This window comes from Ornithorhynchus anatinus, chromosome 3, assembly GCF_004115215.2.
Source record: "Ornithorhynchus anatinus isolate Pmale09 chromosome 3, mOrnAna1.pri.v4, whole genome shotgun sequence".
NCBI lineage: Eukaryota > Metazoa > Chordata > Mammalia > Monotremata > Ornithorhynchidae > Ornithorhynchus > Ornithorhynchus anatinus.
Genome location: NC_041730.1, coordinates 23,275,898 through 23,297,670, shown reverse-complemented (window position 1 = coordinate 23,297,670; position 21,773 = coordinate 23,275,898). Strand labels below are relative to the sequence as shown.

General features: G+C 49.6%; 1 protein-coding gene across 1 annotated transcript in view; it reads right to left on the bottom strand.

Moving 5' to 3' along the window:
- The window catches only part of SYT13 (synaptotagmin 13), a 32,539-nt gene extending 21,851 nt beyond the window's left edge, over positions 1–10,688 (bottom strand). Inside the window, exon 1 of the mRNA XM_029060918.1 lies at positions 10,477–10,688. Within this exon, the coding sequence (XP_028916751.1) occupies positions 10,477–10,656 (180 nt within the window). The 5' untranslated portion in view covers positions 10,657–10,688. The remainder of the gene's footprint in view (positions 1–10,476) is intronic.
- Between the last annotated feature and the right edge of the window lie 11,085 nt (positions 10,689–21,773).

Here is a 21,773-nt window from a genome sequence, read left to right as displayed (position 1 = left end):
AGGTTGGTAGTGTTCATGTTCCTCTACATACTTATTTACATTCCCAACTTTCTCTTGCCAGACGTGTATTTACTATTTATTTTACGCTAACTAAACAAAGAGACCCTGCTTTTGTGGAGATTAACTGAGCAAGGACACTGTGTTCTAAGTTTAAAAATTGAAATGGAGAGTTTCAATTAAAAGGCAGATCATGCATCACAAAAGACAGACTAGAATGACACGAAAGATAATTTCACTCGGTTAATTAGGGGGCTGAAAGAAGATCTATAGAAGAATGTTCTCTGGGTCTATATTTTTTCATAGGATTGTGATCTGCTGTTTTTGTTAGCTTTAAGACTGGCCTCAGAAATTATGGATTCCTTCACAAAGATGAAATTTAATTGTATTATTAGTTCAAGATGGCCTATGCTTGTTGATTAAAGTGTTTTGGATAGAAAACAGGAAATTAAGGAACAATTTTCCAACAATACATATTGTGGAAATAATGGTTGTACAAAGTCACTGGTCTGGGCACTCAGACTCTAATGGGCCTTTTTTTTTTTTTTAACCGTGAGGTTCATCAAGAACCCAAGCCCTGCATTATAGGAGAATCGAAAATTTCATTTTGATCAATCCAGTTATCTTAACAAAACCGAGGCTAAACTAACAAAATTATTCTCACCATTCAGACCTCTCAAAAGACTTTTACTTCAGTGATCTGTATAATTCAGGCAACGACAATTTAGATTTGAAACAGGGGGACTGTTGAGGCCAAAGTGCAAGGATTTTTGAGGTTTTTCATGTACTGTGGAAGCTGATTTTCCCATAACGTGAAGTGTGCGTTACACGGGGAAAAAGATTTTGAGGCCACAGAAATAATCTATATGTCGTAGCTGGCAGTTGCAGGGGTAGGCACTGGAAATATAGCCAGCTGCAGCAAGTACCCAGCGGTCCCTTTAGACTGTAAACTCCTTGTGAACAGGGATTATTTCTACATGTCTATTATCACATTTTCTCCCAAGCACTTAGTATAGTGCTCTGCACACAGTAAGCTCTCAATAAATACCATTGATTTATTGATTGATAGTTTCTATGACAGATACCCGACCCTCTGAACCATCTCAACAGCGGGAGACTTTGGTTTGTTTTTTCTTGAAAATGCAGTTTGCCACTTTCGATCTAGTTCAGGAAGGTGGGATTTCTATGTAGTGAGGAGAAATTCTGAGGATTCATGGTACTTATAAGACTTAAATTCATCTCTCTAAAGCCTTTTTTCTGCCAAGCAAAAGCATGACTACTGAAACCCATCCATTTTCAGGTTTACTTGCAAAGGCTTAAGAGAGAAATTACCAGTCCATCAATCAATCAATAGTATTGCGTGGCTCAGTGGAAAGAGAGCATGGGCTTGGGAGTCAGAGGTCATAGGTTCGAATCCCGGCTCTGCCACCTGTCAGCTGTGTGACTGTGGGCAAGTTCTTGTCTGTCCGTCTCCCCCGATTAGAATGTAAGCCCGTCAAACGGCAGGGACTGTCTCTATCTGTTGCTGACTTGTTCATCCCAAGCACTTAGTACAGTGCTCTGCACATAGTAAGCGCTCAATAAATACTATTGAATGAATGAATGAAAGTCACTTAACTTCTCTGTGCCTCAGTTCCCTCATCTGTAAAATGGGGATTAAGACTGTGAGCCTCATGTGGGACAACCTGATTACCCTGTATCTCCCCCAGCGCTTAGAACAGTGCTCTGCACATAGTAAGCGCTTAACAAATACCAACATTATTATTATTATTATTCTTATTACAGGCAGAACATTGTATGAAACACTTGGGAGAATACAATATAACAGGGCTGGTAGACACATTCCCTGCCCACAACGAGTTTACAGTCTAGAAGGGACACAGACATTAGTATAAATTATAAACATGTACGTAGAGAAGCAGCATGGTTCAGTGGAAAGAGGACGGGCTTAGGAGTCAGAGGTCATGAGTTCTAATCCCAGCTCCGCCACCTGTCAGCTGTGTGACTTTGGGCAAGTCACTTAACTTCTCGTGCCTCAGTTACCTCATCTGTAAAATGGGGATTAAGACTGTGAGCCTCACGTGGGACAAACTGATTACCCTGTATCTACCCCAGTGCTTAGAACGGTGCACAGCACATATTAAGCGCTTAACAAATACCAACATTATTATTATTATTATTATTAAGTGATGTAGGGCTGAGGAGGGGGGTGAATAAAGGGAGCAAATCCAAGTGTGAGATCTATGCAGAAGGGAGTGGGAAAAGAGGAAATAAGGGTTTAGTCAGAGAAGGCCTCTTGGAGGAGATGTGTCTTCAATAAGACTTTGAAGGTGGGGAGAGTGATTGTCCGTGTATATGAAGAGGGAGGGTGTTCTGGGCCAGAGGCAGGACATGGGTGAGAGTTTGAAGGTGAGATAGATGAGATCGCGTTACAATGAGTAGGTTGGGATTAGAAGAGCCAAGTGTGCGGACAGGGTTGTATTAGCGAGATGAGGTAGGAGAGGGCAAGGTGATTGAGTGTCTTAAAGCCTATGGTAAGGAGTTTCTGTTTGATGAGGAGGTGGACGGGCAACCACTGAAGGTTCTTGAGGAGTAGGGAAACATGGAATACTCGTTTTTATAGAAAAATGATCTGGGCAGCAGAGTGAGTGGGAGGTGGGGCGAGACAGGAGGCAGGGAGGTCAGCAAGGAGTCTGATACAGTAATCAAGGCGGGATAGGATAAATGCTTGGATTAATATGGTAACAGTTTTGATGGAAAGAGCAGATTTTAGAGATGTTGTGAAGGTTGAACTGACAGGATTTAGTGATAGATTGGATATGTGGGTTGAATGAGAGAGACGAGTGAAAGATAATGCCGAAGTTACGGGCTTGTGAGACAGGATAGATGATGGTGCTGTCTATAGTGATGGGAAAATCGGGGGAGGATAGGGTTTGGGTGAGAAGATAAGGAGTTCTGTTTTGGACATGTTAACTTTGAGGTGTCAGTGGGATATCCAAGTGGAGATGCTTGAAAGCAAGAGGAAATGTGAGACTGAAGAGAGTGAGAGAGATCAAGGCTGGAGATGTAGATTTGGGAAGCATCGGCATAGAAGTGGTATTTGAAGCCTTGGGAGTGAATGGGCTCTCGATGTGAGTGGGTGTAGATGGAGAATAGAAGGAGACCCAGAAGTGTAGATGGAGAATAGAAGGAGACCCAGAACTGAACCCCGAGGGACTCCCACAGTTAGGGGATGGGAGGTAGAGTATTGAATGCCTGAAATAAAGATGGCACTGTACTCCGGTCATTTGGAGCACAGGCTCCCCAGAATTTGTAGGAGGGATGCTAGGCTGCTGCATTAGCTCAGAGAATCTTCTGCACAGCAGATATCATTTTCTCCCAATCCTAAAAAAGCACAGATAGTACCAAACTGAACAAAGTACCAACCGAACAAAGCCTATATCTGTCTCTCTGCTTTTCTCTGTCTCCTATTACAGTCTCTCTCACTTGCTGTCTGTCAGATTCATAGACTTGGTCAAAACATTTCTAATCATTGAAAGTTCAAAAAAAGTCCAAGGCCACTGGAAAGAGAAAATGAAAAGCATTTTTGAACCACTGCATCAAAGGATGAAAAAAAAAAAGCCCAGCTATGGCTGTAGGCACTTGCAGGCTACGGTTGAAGTTGCCCCTTCAAAGGCGAAATACACAGCTGGAGCCTGCAGGTTTGCTCCTTGCCCTGAATCGGAAAGCCGTGACCGTGGGTACCAATTAAATATCATTTCCCGGGTTCCTAAGGATGTGTGGTATCTCCGACTGTGGAAGGTGCTGGTCTTCACTCAGAAATAATCTAGGCTAATTTATTGCTAAAAAATTCTTACAGTCCTTCTGTGTTGCTAAGCAACCAGCCAAAACATGTTTACCATGAAAACGGTCCAGCCAAGGGAGTTGAGACTGAACCCACATTTCTGAAGGCTTTCAAGGAGGTGTGCCAATCACTGTGAAGCCTTCCGCCGCAGGGAGGCTGTTTTGCTGCTGGACCGAAAGAGGGACAGTTCTTTAGAGAACATTCTGCTCGGTGTAATCAAAGACAGGGTGGCCCACTTAATTGAACGAGACCTGCTTTAAATGGGACCTGTAGGTGTCTCTGGTTAGGCTTTTGTAAGTTTGAATGGAGCAAGGAAATTATGCTGGGCCCCAGGGGTCTTGTGAAAACGGTAGCTTAAAGAAGCCACCAAAGAAAAAAAAAAAACCCACAAAAAAACCTTCCAATTTTCAAAAAGCTTTAGAGAGAGCATCTAAAAGAAGCATTTACAAAAACTGGGTAGCCAGCCATAAGGTGAACTTTCAGGGAGTAAGGGGGAGAAATGTTGACGGAGATGATGTGAAATCAAATCTAGAAGTCCAATTCTTTGATACAGTTAGAAGCAAAATAGGCAGAACAGAGGTATTCACTAATCATAAAGTTAAACACTAGACCAGATGAGTCAAAGACTGGAGTCCTAAGTCCTTTCAGAAAGAAACAAAGGAACTGAAGAGTGGGGCTGGGAACATGTCTACAGGATTGAGGAAATGCACAGTGGAAAAAAGAATAAAATGGTTCATTCTCTCCCTAATGGGAAAGAAATTTCTCTCCCTGTGACCTATTGCGTACATCCTTGGGGGTCTAGGATGAGTCAGGAACAGCGTCCCCAAAGTCCTATTCTGTTTTGGGTTGAGCTCAAGAAAAGGAGCGCAAAATGAGCAGCTTTGGGGTCAAAGAGTGGATTTTCCTCCAAAGGAAGATTGAAGGATGGATCCCTCCATCTGGGGATGAAGCGGCACCACGGTCTGAGAGATACTCGATAGCGCAGAGGGAGGAGACAGTTGTTTGAGGAGCTCAATATCAACTGACTTTCACTTTTTTAAGTAATATTTGTAAAGTGCTTACTATGGGTCAAACACTGGGATAAATACAAGTTAATCAGGTTGGACAAGTTCCTGTCCCACGTGGAGCTCACAGTGGGGACACTCATATGTACGTATGTGTCATTCTTAGTACTTGAAGATATCTGATGACAAAAATCACCTATGAGTGCATGTGTGATTGAAAAGTCCAGTGAGGGACCCGTTGATGTGGCTTAACTGGGATGTCTAGGAAACAGAATTCTGTGACAGTTTACCTCTGTATTGCCAATACAAACTTTTTGTTGCGTGGCTGGCTTCCCTGGTTTGGGCTGCTTGCTGTTGTTGCTGTAAGCCATCTGTTAAGCATTTACTATGTGTCAAACACTGTTCTAAGCCCTGGGTTAGATGCAAGCCAGTTTAGGTTGGACACAGTCCCTGATCCCCAAAGGGCTCACGATCAAAGTAGGTAGGTAAACAGGAGAACTGAAACACAGAGAAGGTGTGACTTGCCCAAGGTCACACAGCAAGCAATTGATTAAGCCGGAAATAGAACCCAGATCCTCTGATTCCCAGGCCTGTGCTCTTTCCACCGGGCCACACTGCTGATTCGGCACCTCTCTTAATTTAAACTTACTGTCATCCGGTAACGCTTGGCCGATCCGGGGAACAGTATACAATAATTTGCATGCCTTGTGGGTGTGCCTCTAGAGTGCAGTCATTTGCATAGAGCAAATCTTGAACGGTGACGATCTCTAGCACTCGGATGATGCTCCGACTCTGTTGAAAGAGTCTCCCGGAGGTGCCGAACTGTATTTGATCACCTACATCCAGGACTCCCGTTGCGTCTTCCAGGATGGCTGTATACCCCTGCCAGGACTCCACTGGCGATGATGGGGTCAGCTCTAAGCAGCCAGCCGGCCCGGCACGAAGACGTTTCAGAACCTTGATGTTCTTTTCGGAGCAGGCAGATCTGCTCATTTCCAGAGCCCGGATCTAATGATGCTACCGTATACTTTCGTTAGGTCTAAGAAAGATCGGGTGGAGGTTCCAGTGCTGTTTGTTACACTTTTCCGGGATCTGACATGCCGCAAACATCACGTCTGCTGTACCACACTGTGATCTGAAGTCACATTATGATTCTAGGATGTTCCCTGAAGACCCCTGAGCACTTACCAAAGCAATTTCGGGCTTACTACTACTACTACTAATAATGTTGGTATTTGTTAAGTGCCTTCTATGTGCAGAGCACTGTTCTAAGCGCTGGGGTAGATACAGGGTAATCAGGTTGTCCCACGTGAGGCTCACAGTCTTCATCTCTATTTTACAGATGAGGTAAGTGAGGCACAGAGAAGTGAAGTGACTTGCCCACAGTCACACAGCTGACAAGTGGCAGAGCCAGGATTCGTACCCATGATCTCTGACTCCCAAGCCCGGGGTCTTTCCACTGAGTCACGTTGCTTCCCATAGCCACGCTGCTTCCCATACTACTAATCCTAATGATCGCGGTATTTGTTCGTACATTCAATCAGAATTATTGAGTGCGCTCACTGTGTGCAAAGCACTATACTAAGTGCTTGGGAGGGTACAATACAACAATAAAGAGACGCATTCTCCCTGACCACATGAGCTTACAGTCTACAGAGGAGCTTACAGTCTTGCTAAGTGCTTACTATGTTCATTCCATAGTATTTATTGAGCGCTTACTATGTGCAGAGCACTGTACTAAGCGCTTGGAATGTACAAGTCGGTAACAGTTAGAGACAGTCCCTGCCCTTTGACGGGCTTACGGTCTAATCGGTGTCAAAGCATCGGACTAAGTCCTGGGTTAAATGTAAGATAGTCAAGTCAGACACAGTCTCTGTCCCAAATGGGGCTCCCAGTCTCAAGGGGAGGGAGAACAAACCCCCATTATATAGATGAGGAAACTGAGGCACAGAGAACTCAAGTGCCTTGGCCACAGTTACACAGCAGGCGAGTGGCTGAGCTGGAACTAGAACCCGGGGACTCTGATCCTCTGGGTCCACGCTCTTTCCACTGGACTACGATGCTTCAGACACATCCAGACAGCCAGTGCCCAAGCCAGATTTCTAAACACCACCTCCCCAACCCAAAACAGTGGCCAGTTCTCCTTTCGGCCACTCAAGATAAGGCCGCAAAATGTCTGGAGCCCACATTAGTCAAAGCTCTTGATGACTCCCAGCCAACCAGCCTGGACACTCATCCAAAGGCTAAAAGGTCTAAGTGGGATGGAGAACGGTCAATCAGTGGTATTTATGGAGCACTTATTTATCGAGCACTCACTATGTGCAGAGCGCCGTACTAAGTGCTCGGATGAGTACAATGAACAGAATTAGCAGACACGTTCTCCCCGGTGAGCAAGCCCACGAGTTTAGAGTCTAGAGGAGGAAGAGATCAGACACCGTGTGACTAAATCATTTTCAGCAGCAGGACCGGACCTGGGGGCAGGTGACCCAGGCTACTCCCGGAGATGCCAGGCCTGGTGAGCACCCAGATTGGAGGTGCCGGTCATGAGCCTCCCATTGGCGAGATGAAATGAATACGGTCATTCCATCGGAACCCTAGTAAAACTGGCTGACCCGCTTTGTTGATGGTCACGACGGTTGTTTAAATCCAAGAATGTTTTATCTGCTTGTACTCTACTCTCCCAAGTGCTTAGTACAGTGCCCCGCACACAGTACGAGCACGATAAATACCACTGATCGATTCCAGTCTCACCAGTCAGGACATCCCACCCCGGACATCCAATCCGTCACCAAGACCTGCCGGTCTCACCTCTATAATATCGCCAAGATCCGCCCTTTCCTCTCCACCCAAACGGCTACCTTACTGCTACGGGCTCTCGTAATATCCCGGCTGGATTATTGCGTCAGTCTTCTCTCTGATCTCCCTTCCTCCCGTCTCTCCCCGCTTCAGTCTATTCTTCATTCCGCCACCCGGCTCATCTTCCTGCAGAAACGCTCTGGGCACGTCGCTCCCCTTCTAAAAAACCTCCAGTGGTTGCCCATCAACCTCCGCACAAAATAAAAACTTCTCATTCTACTCTTCAAGGCTCTCCATCACCTTGCCCCCTCCTACCTCTCCTCCCTTCTCTCTTTCTACCGCCCACCCCGGACGCTCCGCTCCTCCGCCGCCCGCCTCCTCACCGTCCCCCGTTCTCGCCTATCCCGCCGTCGACCCCCGGCCCACGTCCTCCCGCTGTCCCGGAACGCCCTCCCTCCTCACCTCCGCCAAACTCACTCTCTTCCCTTCTTCAAAGCCCTACTGAGAGCTCACCTCCTCCAAGAGGCCTTCCCAGTCTGAGCTTCCCCTTTTCCCTCTGCTCCCTCTGCTGCCTCTCTGCCCCCGCCTTCACCTCCCCTCAACTAAGCCCCCTTTCCCCCCACTTCCCTCTGCTCCTCCCCCTCTCCCTTCCCCTCCCCTCAGCACTGTACTCGTCCACTCATTTGTCTATATTTGTATTACCCTATTTATTTTGTTAATGAGATGTACATCCCCTCGATTCTATTTATCGCTATTGTTTTTGTCCGTCTGTCTCCCCCGATTAGGCCGTAAACCCGTCAGTGGGTGGGGATTGTCTCTATCTGTTGCCGAATTGGCCATTCCAAGCGCTTAGTACAGTGCTGTGCACATAGTAAGCGCTCGGTAAATACTATTGAATGAATGAATCCCATTCTAGAGGTGTTGTTCAGGTCTCTCTCCCCCATCCTTTCAGGGGAAGGGGAAAGATCACCCACCAGTGAGCTGGGGGACCCTTCCCAAGGGCTCTGCACAAATCCGCCTCCCCCCGGGGTCCCCTTGAGTGCGGGCATAATAGGTGAGTCCTTCGGAAGTCAGGTGGTGCCATTTAGCTTTGGGGTGGACCTGATCAGCAGCACCGGGAGCTCATTCCCCTGCAACTAGGCTTCCTGCTCCCGGGTATCGACTGATGACTCCCCAAAGGCGATGGCAGGACAGAAGCCATTTCTTTGTCCTGGGGAAACCCAGAATGGCAAATGTCAGCAGCATTTTGGGACCACAGGGCCGTCTCCGGGGAGACCACGGGGTTCATCACATGAGGTTTTCCTCTGAAGTTGCAAAAGCAGAAGGGGCTGAAATGGCAGACCTGTCCTAAAACCCGAGACTCCCAGAGCCGGCAGAATCCTTGAGGTGATTTAATCCCCCCCCCCCCCGCCCCAGCCCACCCCCGACCTCCTCGATCTGGGTGAAAAGGCAAATCACCTGAAAGCTTTCCTTAAAAATATCTAGGGGAAGCCTTAGCCTCGCTCCCTCTCCCGAGCCACAGGGCACTCCAGCCTCTTACAGGTGAAATGGTCCCCCCCTCTGCCCTAGCCTAAATCCCTCCTGCTGCAACTTCACGATTTTCATCTTCCAGAAGTTCTGAGGAATGGCAAACGCATTTCACCAGGTAAACGAGCAGGCGACCTTTCTGGAGGGGGGCTTAAAGCCTCCTGAAATCCTAGTTATCCGGCTACCCTCCCTCTCTCCATCCAAGTCTTTAGCCCGTATCCTTTGGTCCCCGACTGTCTGGGGGCTAACGGGGAACCGAACTCTCCCTACCCATTCACCAGAAAACCCAGAGGGGTTTTCTTTCTTGGGAAAGGCGCGCCGCCCCTTTCTTTTCTTCCCTTTTCCTTCCCTCACCTGCACCTCTCCCTTAGGACAGCCTCGCTTCCTCCCATCCTCTCCTACTCCCTGGTCACGTCTCTTTACAGCTCCGTCTCCCCCCACCAGAAAGGACGCTGCGAATCATTCCTTCGATCGTTCACTCGTATTGATTGAGCGCTGACTGCGTGCGGAGCACTGTACTAAGCGCTCGGAGTGGACAGTTCGGCCACAGATAGAGACCCTCCCGGCCCAGCATGCATTCATTCACTCGTATTGATTGAGCGCTGACTGTGTGCGGAGCGCTGTACCAAGCGCTCGGAATGGACAATTCGGCAACAGATAGAGACCCTCCCTGCCCACTATGCATTCATTCATTCCATGGTATCGATTGAGCGCTTACTGCATGCAGGGAACTGTATTAAGCGCTCGGAATGGACAATTCGGCAACAGATAGAGACCATCCCTGCCCAGCGTTCATTCATTCGATCGTATTAACTGCACGCTTCCTATGTGCAGGGCACTGTACTAAGCGCTCGGGGTGGACAATTCGGCACAGAGACCATCCCTGCCCGGCACGCGTTCATTCATTCCATGGTATCGACTGAGCGCTTCCTGCGTGCGGAGCACTGTACTGAGCGCTCGGAACGGACAATTCGGCAACGGATGCGGACCGTCCCAGCCCAGCACGCGTTCATCCATTCCACGGTATCGACTGAGCGCTTCCTGCGTGCGGGGCACTGTACTGAGCGCTCGGAATGGACAATTCGGCAACAGAGAGAGACCGTCCCTGCCCAATAACCGGCCCAGCCGCGGGCTGAGGGTGTAAGAGGGGGAGCCGGCAGCCCCGGTACCCCTTGCCCCCTGCCCCGGGCATCCCGCGCCCACCGTTTAGACGGCGAGCCCTCCCCCGGGCAGGGAGGGTGCCCACTCCCGACCGCTCAGCACAGCGCCCCGCCCCTAGTCAGCGCCCGGAGGGAGGCGAGGCGGTACCTGCCGGACGGGCCGGAGCACGCTGGACCTGGCCTTCTCCGCGTCGTCTTGCTCCTTTGCCAAGACCCCCTTCTTGGGGTGCATGTGCCTGCACAGGCAGGTGAAGCCGCAGAGGGCGAGGATGCTGGTGGCGGTGCCCAGGGTGGCGCCCAGGGCGATGACGGGGACGGACAGGACCATGGTGCCGGGCCGGTGTCCGGGCGGGCGGGCGGTGGGTCCCCGGCCCCGCAGCCCCAACCCGCTCCGCCCTCGCGGCGCCCCCTAGCGGCGTCCGGCGGCCCAAGCGGGGCGGGAGGCGGGGGGGGGGGGGCGGGGCCTGCCCGGCCAGCGCGCCCCGGCCCCCTTTTCTTCCATTTCGCGATATTGCTTCTAAATAAATATAGAGAGGTGGAGATGTAGCTATATCGATATTTCTACGATAGATCTATAGATAGATATTGGTTGTAAATACATAGCGATATCTATATCTATACTATATCTCTAATATATGTAGATATAGATATACCTGTAGGTCTATATGTGTATATCTATATCTGTATATCTGTATATATTATCTATACATCTATAGATAATATATCTATATCTATGTATATATCTAGAAATATGTACAGATAGATATCTATATATATATATATGTATAGATATCTGTATATATCTCTCTATATATGTATATCTATCTCTATCTCTATCTATGTATTATATGTAGATGTAGCGATAGATATAGCTATAGCTATAGATATAGATATATTTACATCTACATATAATATATCTATATCTATGTATATAGATATGTATATCTATGTATATCTATAGATATATCTATATCTACATCTTCATATATCTATATCTATATACAATATATCTATATCTTTGTATATAGATATCGAAATATCGGTTTATCTATAGAAATATAGGTTTATCTATATCTATAGATATGATATGTATGTGTATAGAGGTTATGAATATATATGTTATGGATCTATATGGGTTATAAATATATATAGATATATGGGTGTATATATATAGGTTATGCATATATATAGATTATCAATATATATAGGTTATAAATATAATAATGACAATGTTGGTATTTATCATGAGTTCGACTCCCGGCTCTGCCACTTGTCAGCCTTGTGACTTTGGGTAAGTCACTTGACTTCTCTGGGCCTCGGTTACCTCATCTGTCAAATGGGGATTACCTGTGAGCCTCACGTGGGTCAGCCTGATGACCCTGTATCTCCCCCAGCGCTTAGAACGGTGCTCGGCACTTGGTAAGCGCTTTACAAATACCGACGTTATTATTAAGCGCTTACTCTGTGCAGAGCACCGTTCTGAGCGCTGGGGGAGATGCGGGGGCATCAGGTGGTCCCACTTGCAGCTCACAGTCTTCATCCCCATTTTCCAGATGAGGTAAATAGGTTATAAATATATATAACGATAATGTTGGTGTTTGTTAAGCGCTTACTACGTGCAGAGCACTGTTCTAAGCACTGGGATCTCAGGGTCATCCCTGGCTCAGTGAAAGAGCCCGAGCTTGGGAGTCGGAGGTCATGGGTTCGAATTCAAGCTCTGCCACTCGGCAGCTGTGTGACTGTGGGCAAGTCACTTCACTTCTCCGGGCCTCAGTTCCCTCAGCTGGAAAATGGGGATTAAGATTGTGAGCCTCACACGGGACAACCCGATGACCCTGTATCTCACCCAGCGCTGAGAACAGTGCTCTGCACATAGTAAGCGCTTAACAGATACCAACGTTATTATCAGGTTGTCCTACATGAGGCTCAGAGTCAATCCCCATTTTCCAGATGAGGTCACTGAGGCACCAAGAGGTTAAATGACTTGCCCACAGGAACACAGCTGCCAAGTGGCAGAGCTGGGATAATGATGGTAGTTGTTAAGCGCTCACTATGTGCCAAGCGCTGGGATAGATATGAGGTCATCAGGTGGTCCCACTTGGGGCTCCCAGGATGCCACGCAAATTCGTGAAGCGTTCCATGTTTTTATATCTTTATGACCCTATTTATTTTTTTAATGAGGTGTACATCCCCTTGATTCCATTTATTGCTATTGTTTTTTGTCCGTCTGTCTCCCCCGATTAGACTGTAAGCCCGGCAACGGGCAGGGATTGTCTCTATCTGGGGCCGAATTGTCCATTCCAAGCGCTTAGTACAGTGCTCTGCACATAGTAAGCGCTCAATAAATACGATTGAATGAATACTCATTTTACAGATAGGGAACTGAGGCCCAGGGAAGTGACTGGCCCAAAGTCACCCAGCTGAAAAGTGGCGGGGCCGGGTTTAGAATCCAAGACCTCCGACTCCTAAGCCCACGCTCTTTGCACTAAGCCACGCTGCTTCTCTCTCTCTCTATATTGTTATTTCTTAAGCACTTACTATGTGCCAAGCACCGTTCTAAGCACTGGGGTAGATACAAGGTCATCAGGTGGTCCCACACGGGTTTACAGTCTTCATCCCCATTTTCATAATACTAAAAATGATAATGACTGTGTCCGACCTGGTTAGCTTGTGTCTGCTCCGACGCTTAATGTCCCAGTTTCACCATTTGTCTGCTGTGTGACCTTGGGCAAGTCACTTCCTTTCTCGGTGCCTCGGTTACCTCATCTGTGAAATGGTCATTAAGACTGTGAGCTCCATGGGGGACGGGGACCGTGTCCAACACTGTTCGCTTGAATCCAGCCCAGGGCTTAGTTCAGTGCCTGGCACATAGTAAGCACTTAACAAATAATAGTAATGTTGGTATTTATTAAGTATTATTATTATCACATGGGCACCTAGTAAGCACTTAAAACTACCATTAAAAAAAGGAGGAAAATCTCACCTACCCGGGTTTTCGGTCACAGCGTGGAAAGGAGCGATCGATACCTATGAGTGATTGATTGATCGATTGAGTGATTGAGAAGCAGCGTGGCTTAGTAGAAAGAGCCCGGGCTTGGGAGTCAGAGGTCATGGGTTCTAATTCCGGCTCCGCCGCTCATCAGCTGTGTGACCTTGGGCAAGTCACTTAACTTCTCTGCGCCTCGGTTACCTCATCTGTAAAACGGGAATTAGGACTGTGAGCCCCACGTGGGACAACCTGATTACCTCGTATTTACCCCGGCGCTTAGAACGGCGCGTGGCACGTAGTAAGCGCTTAGCAAATACCATCATCATCGTGACCAACTGCCCTCAAAGGGTTTCCCTCCCCGGGGTCATCCCAGCATCCCTGCTCCTCCATACGAAAACCATCTGGCTGCGTGGGAGAGGGGAGAGGGCGTTGAGAAGCCAGCGTGCTGGGAAAGATGGGGTGGAGGGTGACTTTGGGGAGGAAAAACCCGAGGGACTTCCCCTGACCCAAGATCCCCCTAGTCAAAATCTCGCCTGTAAAAATCCACTCATGAAAGCGGATTGGAGCTCTGCGTGAGGAACAAACAGAAGAATTTTTATAGGAGGGTCCCGAATCTTTGCGGTGGTTTGTAATGCAGGAGCGAGAGAAGCAGCCCGATCTAGTGACTAGAACACGGGCCTGCGAGGCAGAAGGTTCTAATCCCGGCTCCGCCACGCGTCCGCCGCGTGACCTCGGGCGAGCCACTTGACTTAATCATGTTAACGATGACGTTGGTATTCGTTAAGCGCTTACTAGGTGCCGAGCGCTGTTCGAAGCGCCGGGGTAGACACGGGGGAATCGGGTCGTCCCACGTGGGGCTCCCAGTCTTACTCCCCATTGTACAGATGAGGTAGCTGAGGCACCGAGAATAATAATAATAATGTGGGTATCTGTTAAGCGCTTACTAGGTGCCGAGCACTGTTCGAAGCGCCGGGGTAGACACGGGGGAATCGGGTCGTCCCACGTGGGGCTCCCAGTCTTACTCCCCATTGTACAGATGAGGTAACTGAGGCACCGAGAAGTGACTTGCCCAAAGTCACACAGCTGACAAACGGCCCAGCCGGGATTTGAACCCATGACCTCTGACTCCAAAGCCCATGCTCTTTCCCCGGAGCCACGCGGCGATCTCATCTGTAAAATGGGGGTGAACCCCACGTGGGACATGGACCGGGTCCAGATGATTAGCTTGCGTCGACCCCCAAGCTTAGCGCGTCACAAATATCATTAAAAATATTTTAATGGGCTGAGCGACAGCGTGGCTCAGTGGAAAGAGCCCGGGCTTGAGCGCCAGAGGTCGCGGGTTCGAATCCCGCTTCCGCCACTTGTCAGCTGTGGGGCTTTGGGCAAGCCACTTCACTCCTCGGTGTCTCAGCGACCTCATCTGTAAAACGGGCATTAAGACTGTGAGCCCTACGTGGAACGACCTCATTACCTTGTAACTGCCCCAGCGGTTAGTACGGGGCTCGGCACATAGTAAGCGCTTAAAAAATACCGTTCTCTTTGAAGCAGCGTAGCTCAGTGGAAAGAGCCCAAGCCTGGGAGTCAGAGGTCATGGGTTCTAATCCCGGCTCCGCCACTTGTCACCTGTGTGACCTGGACAAGTCACGACTTCTCTGTGCCTCAGTGACCTCATCTCTAAAATGGGGATGAAGACTGTGAACCCCACGTGGGACAACCTGATCACCTTGTATCCCCCCAGTGCTTAGAAGGGTGCTTTGCACATAGTGAGCGCTTAACAAATACCCCCATTATCGTTATCATTATAAAATCAAGCGACTCCCCGGGCAAGCTCAGCCTGATCCGCTGTTGAAATCAATTTACACTGCCGGCTGGAGGCGACACACCCATCTGACCAGAACAGGGAGCCCTCGCTGTCCCGTGAAGCGGTGACAGACGGGGACAATCCGAAGACGGGGGGAACCTCGAAACTAGCTAAAGAAATAATAATAATAATGTTGGCATTTGTCAAGTGCTTACTATGTGCCGAGCACCGGTCTAAGCGCTGGGGGGGATACAAGGTGATCAGGTTGTCCCCCATGGGGCTCACAGTCTTCATCCCCGTTTTGCAGATGAGGGAACTGAGGCCCAGAGAAATGAAGTGACTTGCCCAAAGTCACACAGCTGACAAGCGGCAGAGCCGGGATTCGAACCCATGACCTCGGACTCCCAAGCCCGGGCTCTTTCCACCGAGCCACGCCGCTTCTCTAATTTAAGTACATAGCCTCAAATCGTACATTATGAATCAGTTCTTTGTATTAACGTCTGTCTCCCCCTCCAGACCGTAAGCTTGCTGGGGGACAGGGAACGTGTCTGCCAACTCTGTGGCATCGTAGTCCCCCTAGCACTTAGTGCCCCGCACAGAGTGAGCACTCAATAGCTACCACTGATTGATGACTCGCCTGTGGTGACCCGCAACACCGGATTCACGTTGAATGAACCCTTCGAAGTGCTGGCGGGGCCCGGGTCACGGCCGCAGCCCTGCCATTCCACAGAGTTGACATTACGCGGAGGCCTTTGTCTTTTTTTGGGGGGGGTCTCACAGCTGGATCCTATTTTCGGTTTTCTATTTTCCATTGTGCCGAAATTCTAATTCCAGCTCTGCCACTTGTCTGCTGCGGGACCTTGGGCAATTCACTCCACTTCTCTGTGCCTCCGTTTCCTCATATGTAAGATAGGGATTCAGTAGCTGTTCTCCATCCCTCTAAGACCGTGAGCCCCGTGGCGGTCACGGACTGAGTCTGACCCGATCAGCTTGTTTCTGCCCCACGGAATCAGTCGATGGCAGTTGCCGAGGACTTACTGTGGGTAGAGCCCGGTTCAGAGCACTTGAGAGGGTATGGTAAGTGGCCACAGTCTCTTCTCTCCAGGAGCTTATGCTCTAGCACTTAGTACAGTCATTCATTCATTCATTCAATAGTATTTATTGAGCGCTTACTATGCGCAGAGCACTGGACTAAGCGCTTGGAATGGACAAATCGGTAACAGATAGAGACAGTCCCTGCCCTCTGACGGGCTTACGGTCTAATCGGGGGAGACGGACGGACGAGAACAATAGCAATAAATAGAATCAAAAGTGCTTAACAGATCAATCACTGGTATTTATTTAGCGCTTACCGCACGCTTGGGAGGGCTGGTAGATACATCCCCTGCTCGCAATAAGCTTATGCCACAATTATTACTGTCATTATTATTGATGATAACTGATAATAATAATAACTTACCACCTTGGCTGCCTCCGAGCATAAGGCTGGAGGGCAGAGAGTCCTTCAGCAAGACAGTGCACTTTCCTAGGTTGCCGCTCTCTCTTCCGTGAGAGGTAACGGGCCGAATGACTTGGCCAGCAGACTCCCCAGCCATCCCCTCTTTTTTAATGGTTTTTATTAAGTGCTTAATACGTGCCAGGCACCGAACTAAACGCTGGGGTAGATACGAGATAATCTATCAGGCATATTTACTGTTTGCGGAGAGGGTTCGGGAGAGTACAATAAAACAGTCGCTAGACACGTTCCCGGCCCAAAAGGAACACAGAGGAAGTGTCCTAACTGCGGGAGTGAAGTGATATTTAGTCTCCGCTGCCTCCTAGCCTCCGATCAAGAACAGAGAGAGAAATGATTTCCCCTTTGCCCCACCGTGATCGAAAGAAACATTTAGCCCAGAAGGAGAAACCTTCTACCACTAGAGTCAAGAATCGTTGTTCCCTCATCAGTTTCAGCCTCAGCTTTCCCACCCGAACCGTAAGAAGGTTCCCGCATTGCAGGGGAATCCAAAATCTCTGTCAATATTTCTAAAGAGTTACATTTTCTTAACGTTGGCAGAGGCCACTAGGAAAGTGCAAAATTTTAGGCACGGTAGGAGAGATCCGGTGGGACCCACTCCCTGTCCCACACAGGGTTCACAGTTTTAATCCCCATTTTACGGAGGAGGTGACCGCGGCCGTGACTCGCCCAAGATCACACAGCAGACAAGTGGCAGAGTCGGGATTGGGGCCCAAATCCTTCGACTTCCCGGCCCACGCTCTTTCCACTAGGCTACACTGCTTTCCCTTCCCGGGAAGGCACCGGGCGGTGGGATCCTCGTGTAGCGGTTAACGCCAGCGGCCCCCGTAATCGCGTGACTGGCCAGCCCCCAGGGAAGAATGGGAGAGGGCCGCCGTGCCAGCCCCCGGTCCGGCCTGCCCTGCACGTCCCACGGGACCTGGGCCCCTGGGGTCGGGCCCAGCTGGACTGAGAGGAGGGAGAGGGAGCTAAATATACATTGAAATTTCTCGTTCGGCTTCATCTCGTATTTCCCCTCGGCTGCGGTTGCCACATCCTGCAGCGGGACCACCGACCGCGTTCACTGCCAGGGCCCCGAAGGGACGGTTGAAGGAGCTGCAAGACCTTTGCAAGGTGGCCCGGTGCCAGGAAAATCTCTTTTCCGTTCAAGGGCCCGGTGGGCCGGGCCCCAGGGACAAGGTATCCGAAGAGCCTGGGAAGGGCTGGCTCTAGGAAAGAGCCCTGAAAAATCGGCCCCAGGCAAAGTGCTTCCATGAGGCAAGGACGAATCCCCAGTTTTTTCCGAAAGGAGGGGACCTTTCCCAGGTTCCTCGGGGGAGAGGAATTGGATTCCTGTGAAGATGAGGTTTTGTAAAGGTTCTTGATTTTTCTCATGGCTTTCCTTAGCCATTTCCCTGTGACCAGAAAAATTCCTCTCAGTGGCATTTTTGCAAGGCTAGGGGTGGCGGGTGGGGGGCAAAGCTGCCCGTGGAACCAGTCGATTGTATTTATTGAAAACTCACCGTGTGCAGAGCATTGTTCTAAGCACTTGCCAGAGTAATAATAATAATAATAATGTTGGTATTTGTTAAGCGCTTACTACGTGCAGAGCACTGTTCTAAGCGCTGGGGGAGATACAGGGGAATGAGGTGGTCCCACGTGAGGCTCACAGCCTTCATCCCCATTTTCCAGATGAGGCAACTGAGGCGCAGAGAAGTGAAGTGACTTGCCCACAGTCACACAGCTGACAAGGGGCAGAGTCGGGTACAGTATAACAGAGGTTTTATGATGGCATTTGTTAATACTAATAATAATGATAACAATGGTGATGGTATTTGTTAAGCGCTTACTATGTGCAAAGCACCGTTCTAAGCGCCGGGGGATACGAGGTGATCAGATTGTCCCACGTGGGGCTCAGTCGATTCCCATTTTACAGATGAGGGAACTGAGGCACCGAGAAGTGAAGTGACTTGCCCAAAGTCACACGGCTGACGGGCGGCGGAGCCGGTATTAGGAGCCACGACCTCCGACTCCCGAGCCCGGACTCTTTCCACTGAGCCACGCCGCTCCTCTGTTGAGCGCTTACTATGTGCCGGACACTCTACTAAGAGCTGGGGCTGATTGGACCCAGATGGGGCTGCCAGTCTTAATCCCCATTTTACAGATGAGGCAACTGAGACACAGAGAAGTGAAGTGACCGCCCGAGGTCACACGGCGGCCGAGCGGCGGAGCCGGGATTAGAACCCATTCCTTAGGACTCCCGGGCCCTCGCTCCGACCACTAGGCCGTGCTCCCTGTCCACGGTGAGCTCACGGTGCAGAGGAAGCGTTCCAGTCTGCAAATTCCTACCTATGCTCACCTGGCCAAGCATTGCAGGCCACGAAACCTGCCACCCAGAAAGCGGCTCCCAACCCCTCTCGCTAACCAGAACATCTTGCTTTGCTCCCGAAAAGCAGGTTTAGTGCAGAAGGATATGCCCAGTATCCAGAGAGAAGCATATTTATAGACCTCGAGCTAAGCATAGAACTCCTGTGTTCCTCCGAGGCGTTTGCTAATAATAATAACAATGAGGTTGGTATTTGTTAAGCGCTTACTATGTGCCGAGCACTGTTCTAAGCGCTGGGGGAGATACAGGGTCATCAGGTTGTCCCACGTGGGGCTCACAGTTAATCCCCATTTTCCAGATGAGGTCACTGAGGCCCAGAGAAGTGAAGTGACTCGCCCACAGTCACACAGCTGACGAGTGGCAGAGCCGGGATTCAAACTCACGACCTCTGACTCTCAAGCCCGGGCTCTTCCCGCTGAGCCACGCTGCTTCTCTGTCGAAGCAATCTTTATTATGTTAACATAATCTGGTGACGTTTATCTATGCTAAATATGATCCATCAATCGTATTTACTGAGGAGCTACTGCGTGTCGAGCACTGTACTAAGCGCTTGAGGGAGAATAACGCAACAGAGTCCGGGGGAGACGGACACTGATATTAAGAAATAGATTACGGATATAATAACGTTGGTATTCGTTAAGCGCTTACTATGTGCAGGGCACTGTCCTAAGCGCTGGGGTAGGCACAGGGGAATCAGGTCGTCCCACGTGAGGCTCCCAGTTAATCCCCATTTTACAGATGAGGGAACTGAGGCACAGAGAAGTGAAGTGACTCGCCCACAGTCTCACAGCTGACAAGTGGCAGAGGCGGGATTCGAACTCATGACCTCTGACTCCCAAGCCCATGCTCTTTCCACTGAGCCACGCTGTGAACATGATCTGGCGATGTTTACGCTAAATACGATCCATCAATCAATCGTATTTACTGAGCAGCTACTGCGTGTCGAGCACTGTACTAAGCGCTTGAGGGAGAATAACGCAACAGAGTCCGGGGGAGACGGACACTGATATTAAGAAATAAATTACGGATATAATAACGTTGGTATTCGTTAAGCGCTTACTATGTGCAGGGCACTGTCCTAAGCGCTGGGATAGATACAGGGGAATCAGGTCGTCCCACGTGAGGCTCCCAGTTAATCCCCATTTTCCAGATGAGGTCAGTGAGGCCCAGAGAAGCGAAGTGACTCGCCCACAGTCACACAGCTGACGAGTGGCGGAGCCGGGATTCGAACCCATGACCTCTGACTCCCAAGCCGGGCTCTTTCCACCGAGCCACGGTAGATCAGTGCCGTGGAGCTGAGGATGGGGTTGGATCTCAAGGGCTTAAAGGGTGCGGATCTAAGCGCGCAGACAAGGGGAGGCAGACGTTAATATCAAGAAAGAAATTACGGATCCGGAGATTAGTGCCGCGGAGCTGAGGGTGGGGTCGGATATCCAGGGCTTCAAGGGTACGGATCTAAGCGCGGAGACGACGCAGAAGGGAGAGTGAGTGGGGGGGGAAAGAGGGCTCCGTCGGGGAAGGTCTCTTGGAGGACATGTGATTTTAATAAGTCTTTAAAGACGGGAAGAGTGGTGGTCTGTGGTGTATGGAAGAGAAGGGAGTTCCAGGCCAGAAGGAGGATGTGGGAAAGCCAACCCAGGAACCGTTGGTCTCTCGGCTTGTCCACGGGCACACAGGACGTCTCTTTGTCTGGGCAGGGAGGCAATGAGTGGAAGAGAGAAGACATTTGCTTTTCCCCTTTTTCTCTGTGAAATCATCTCCCTGGAAGCTACTCGGGGAAGATACCCCGAAGCCGCCCGTAAGTATTTTAATAATGTTGGTATTTGTTAAGCCCTTACTAGGTGCAGGGCACTGTCCTAAGCGCTGGGGTAGATACAGGGTGATCAGGTTGTCCCACGTGAGGCTCACGGTTAATCCCCATTTTACAGATGAGGTCACTGAGGCCCAGAGAAGTGAAGTGACTCGCCCACAGTCACACAGCTGACAAGTGGCAGAGCCGGGAGTCGAACCCATGACCTCTGACTCCCAAGCCCGGGCTCTTTCCACTGAGCCACGCCGCTTTTCCTTTTCTTACTCTCTTATAACCGAATGGACAATAAGCTATAGCCGCTTCTGATGGGTTATTTACCGACGACCTAAAGCCTGAAACCAAGCCAACCCGTCCGTTATGAAGCCGGATGGAGGAATGCGTCTCTGGAGGAGCGCGCCATCTTGCGCGGACATTTTCCACGGGACCGGGAGCTGGAGGGGGATGCATTCATCCGCTAGACAAGAAGCTCCTCGAGAGCAGCGATCATACCTACCAATTGCGTCGTACTCTTCCAAGCGCTTAGTACAGTATTCCACCTGCGGTAAGCACTCAATAAATGTCATCGATTGACGGATCGATGGATAGTTAATATTTGTGAAGAACTTTGCGCCCGCCGAGTGCCACCGAACTGCCAGGCGTGCTTTTTATTATTGTACAGAGGGTTGTAAAATCGTATTATTTTTCTCATCCTTATCTTGAATTATGGCATCCAGAAGTCTATAAAATTATATTACCCTCCAACTGCTTCATTTGGGATGCTTGCTGGGCTTTCTAAGACGAGTATATTTCAAAGGGCTCCTCTGAGGAAACGACTCCGACGTCGGTGCCTTCGACTTCAGCCATCAGACTGGCTTTTCCAGCTCTCGATGAGAAATAACCACTGCCCCCCCCCCCCCGTCCCGGGGGTGACCTTGCACGTGTCGGGTTAGTGTTTAAGAGTGGTTCGCTTTCCCTCTGTTCGACTGGA